General features: G+C 60.1%; 1 protein-coding gene across 1 annotated transcript in view; it reads left to right on the top strand.

The window, feature by feature from the left end:
* The window catches only part of LRP1 (low density lipoprotein receptor-related protein 1), an 82,151-nt gene that overhangs the window by 49,447 nt on the left and 29,050 nt on the right, over positions 1–3,654 (top strand). The window contains 8 exon segments of the mRNA XM_010839371.1: positions 1–144; positions 237–331; positions 624–773; positions 890–1,030; positions 1,335–1,469; positions 2,963–3,094; positions 3,304–3,438; positions 3,633–3,642. The exon segment at positions 1–144 is cut by the window's left edge and continues 27 nt beyond it. Of these exon segments, the coding sequence (XP_010837673.1) occupies positions 1–144; positions 237–331; positions 624–773; positions 890–1,030; positions 1,335–1,469; positions 2,963–3,094; positions 3,304–3,438; positions 3,633–3,642 (942 nt within the window).

Below are 3,654 nucleotides of genomic sequence, written 5' to 3' on the forward strand. Positions count from 1 at the left end.
CTGGGTGTCCCGAAACCTGTTCTGGACGAGCTACGACACCAACAAGAAGCAGATCAACGTGGCCCGGCTGGACGGCTCCTTCAAGAATGCGGTAGTGCAGGGCCTGGAGCAGCCCCACGGGCTGGTCGTCCACCCTCTGCGTGGGTATGTCCTGCGGGGCCCCAGGTTGAGGGACACAGGGTGTGGGGCGGGGGAAGAAGAGGACTCTGACTGTCCCCCTTTCCTGGCGCCCCTAGGAAGCTCTACTGGACGGACGGTGACAACATCAGCATGGCCAACATGGACGGCAGCAACCGCACCCTGCTCTTCAGTGGCCAGAGGGGCCCTGTGGGTATGAGCCCGTCCTGCTGCTCTGCAGCCCTTCTTCCCCAATTCCTCCAGCCAGAGATGCTCTCAGGGTCCCCCCCCATTGCCCCTCTGCTCTCAGGGATTCCTCCCTATCACTCCTCCGTCTCCCTGAGCTCCCAGCTTAGTGCTTGTTCTCAGCCCCCTCCCCCTAAACCACACACAAACTCTGTGCCCATCCCCAGAGGTGAGAAGGACCCCAGCCACTCACTCAGGCTCCTGGCCCCCAGCCCTGGTGGGTGCCGGGCTCTCTGGCCGTGACACCCTTCTTCTTCCAGGCCTGGCGATCGACTTCCCTGAGAGCAAACTCTACTGGATCAGCTCCAAGAACCACACCATCAACCGCTGCAACCTGGATGGGAGCGAGCTAGAGGTCATCGATGCCATGCGGAACCAGCTGGGCAAGGCCACTGCCCTGGCCATCATGGGTGAGGGCCACTGGCCTGGGAGCCAGGGGCAGGAGCAGAGCAGGCAGGGCCAGGGAGACAGGGCTGGCCTGGGGTGGGGCCTTCCCCGAGGGTCTCATCCCTTCCTGCCTCCCCAGGGGACAAGCTGTGGTGGGCAGATCAGGTGTCGGAGAAGATGGGCACATGCAACAAGGCTGACGGCTCGGGGTCCGTGGTCTTGCGGAACAGCACCACCCTGGTGATGCACATGAAGGTCTACGATGAGAGCATCCAGCTGGGTGAGGCAGCGCGAGGGCAGGGCCAGTGGGCTGGGGTCAGAGGCCAGGGCTGCACCAGGAGGAGCCCTGAGCAAGCAAGGGGAATGAAAACGGGTTAGGCTCTGCTCACCACCCATGGGGCCCCTCTTTCACAAGGGCCAGGGGCCCTGCGGGACTGGAGACCTGAGCTCTGAGTAGGGGTGGTGACCCCCACAAGGTCTGGGGTCAAGGGGTGACCATCCTGTCCCAAGGCATGCTCAAGCCTGACGCCGAGGTCCTGAGGAGAGCCAGTAACCCTTTCTCTGTGCCTCCCACTTGCCCCCAGACCACGAGGGCACCAATCCCTGCAGCGTCAACAACGGCGACTGCTCGCAGCTCTGCCTGCCCACGTCCGAGACGACCCGCTCCTGCATGTGCACAGCCGGCTACAGCCTCCGGAGCGGCCAGCAGGCCTGCGAGGGTCAGTGCCCCTGCCTCTGCCCCCTCCCCTCGACCTTGGTCCCCAGCCCGACTCGTCTTCCTCTACAGCCCACCTTCCTCTTCTCAGCTTGGACACAGGACGAGTCCATTGTGTATTAAGTGCCTTCTGGGTTAGATGCTTAGTCAGCGTCCACTGTGCTGGTTGCTATGGGGGAGGTGGGGGACAGAAGTCCCTGTCCCTGTGCTCAGCAGGCTTAACCAGAGGTGGGGGAGGGGAGACATGAAGCGGCTCTGACTTGAGTAGGATTCTGGAGAAATAGACATCAGAGGGGACGCCAGGGTCACTTCATGCAAGAAGTGTGCTGGGCACAGAGGATTTAAGTGTGGTTTGAAGGAGAAGGGACAACATGCCAGGCGAGGGGTCCAGAGCAGTAGGAGGGTGGGTGCAAGGCCCTGACGTGCCAGCCTGAGTGGCGGGCAGGGTGTGGGGTTCAGGGGTGAGGCTATGGGGCAGGCGGGGTTCTGCAGGTTCTCAGCCAGGAGCACCTGGAAAGTGGTGTTTGGGGCAGATTAACCTGGTGGCAGAGAGCCGGCTGAGTGGGGGAGGGAGAGACCAAGGCAGTTAGACCAGTCAGGAGGCTGTTAGCCTGGGCTGGGGCTCAGCAGCTGGGTTGAAGAGAAGGGATGAAACTGAGAGCTATTTCACAAGAACTTGCTGACTGATTTACAAGCCCGCCCCAGGACAGCATTTCCCAAAGTGCACTCCTAGGAACCTCCCTCTTTGATGTGGTCGATGTTACAGAAAGAAACACTGGGTTGAACTAAGTTTAAGTGGAATTTTTTTTTTTTTTTGCTGCAGAACTTCTCAGAGCCTTGCGTATGCTCATCTGCTCTGAGAATTTTCTGTGGGGAGACTCTTAAGTGTTTGGGGTCTCCCCACACTCAACCATGAGTCCTTTTTTTCAAGGATCCTGAGCAACCAGGGCCCACTAGGGGGATTCAGTTGAGGATGTGCTTTGCAAGGGGATAAAGGCAGGGGGAAATTCTAGGGTGCATGGATAGTGGCGCTTTGTAAGAAATGGGGAACTGGGAAGGAGGCTGGCTCAGGAGCTGGGTGCCAGAGACTCAATGATGTGACACAGACCAGACGGACGAGAACAAAGAGGAAACAAGGGCGGAAGTCTAGATTTGGGAGTCACTCAGTCCTATTGACTCATCTAAACCTCTCCAGATCCTCCCTAACACCCTTAGGGCTGTTAAAGTGTTGTGTGAACCGAGTGAGGCAGAACCGGTTGTGTGAAGCGAAAGCCTGGTCTCTGCTGCCCTCTAGTGGGCACTATGGGATCTCACAGGTGGTTGCCTGGAGCTGGCCAGGTGACTTGACTGGCCCGGTCCCCACCCAGGCTCCAAGCTAGGGTGTGTGGTGAGAGGGGAGGTGTGATGGGTGGGAGGAGGTATCAAAAGGGTTTGTGGGTGACAGAGCCAAACTTAAGGGGTGTCAGCGAGGCCCATGCCCACTGTGCTGTGTTTCAGGTGTGGGCTCCTTTCTCCTGTACTCTGTGCACGAGGGGATCCGGGGAATCCCGCTGGATCCCAACGACAAGTCGGACGCCCTGGTCCCAGTGTCGGGGACCTCACTGGCTGTTGGCATTGACTTCCATGCTGGTGAGCCATGGTGGCAGGAAGGGGTGGGACATGGCCTTCCCGTCACGGTGAAGTGTTCCGGGGGTCCAGGGAGAGGTTGCCTGACCACAGCTGCCCTGCCCTGCTATACCGTCCCAAGCCACTGGTCTCCCCAGCTCTCAGTCATTTTGACCCCTCCACCTTGTCCCCTGCCTCGGTGAGCATCCCCATGTTGGCTCCTCTGCCCCCAGAGAATGACACCATTTACTGGGTGGACATGGGCCTGAGCACCATCAGCCGGGCTAAGCGGGACCAGACGTGGCGTGAGGATGTGGTGACCAACGGCATTGGCCGCGTGGAGGGCATCGCAGTGGACTGGATCGCAGGTGAGCTCTGGGAGGGCTGGTGGACTGCAGGTGAGGCAGAGGACTGGGGGAGTGGGGTCTCAGGAGGAGGGGGTGTGAGGAGAAGGGGTAGGCAGGAACAGAAGGGGAGAAGTGGGGGTCTCAGAAGGCTGGAGGGGACGAGGTACACGAGTCCCCACACGCCCCCCGAGCACCCTGCCTTCCTCCCTCCTCAGGCAACATCTACTGGACGGACCA

This window comes from Bison bison, unplaced genomic scaffold, assembly GCF_000754665.1.
Source record: "Bison bison bison isolate TAMUID 2011002044 unplaced genomic scaffold, Bison_UMD1.0 scf7180017864115, whole genome shotgun sequence".
Taxonomy (NCBI): Eukaryota; Metazoa; Chordata; class Mammalia; order Artiodactyla; family Bovidae; genus Bison; species Bison bison.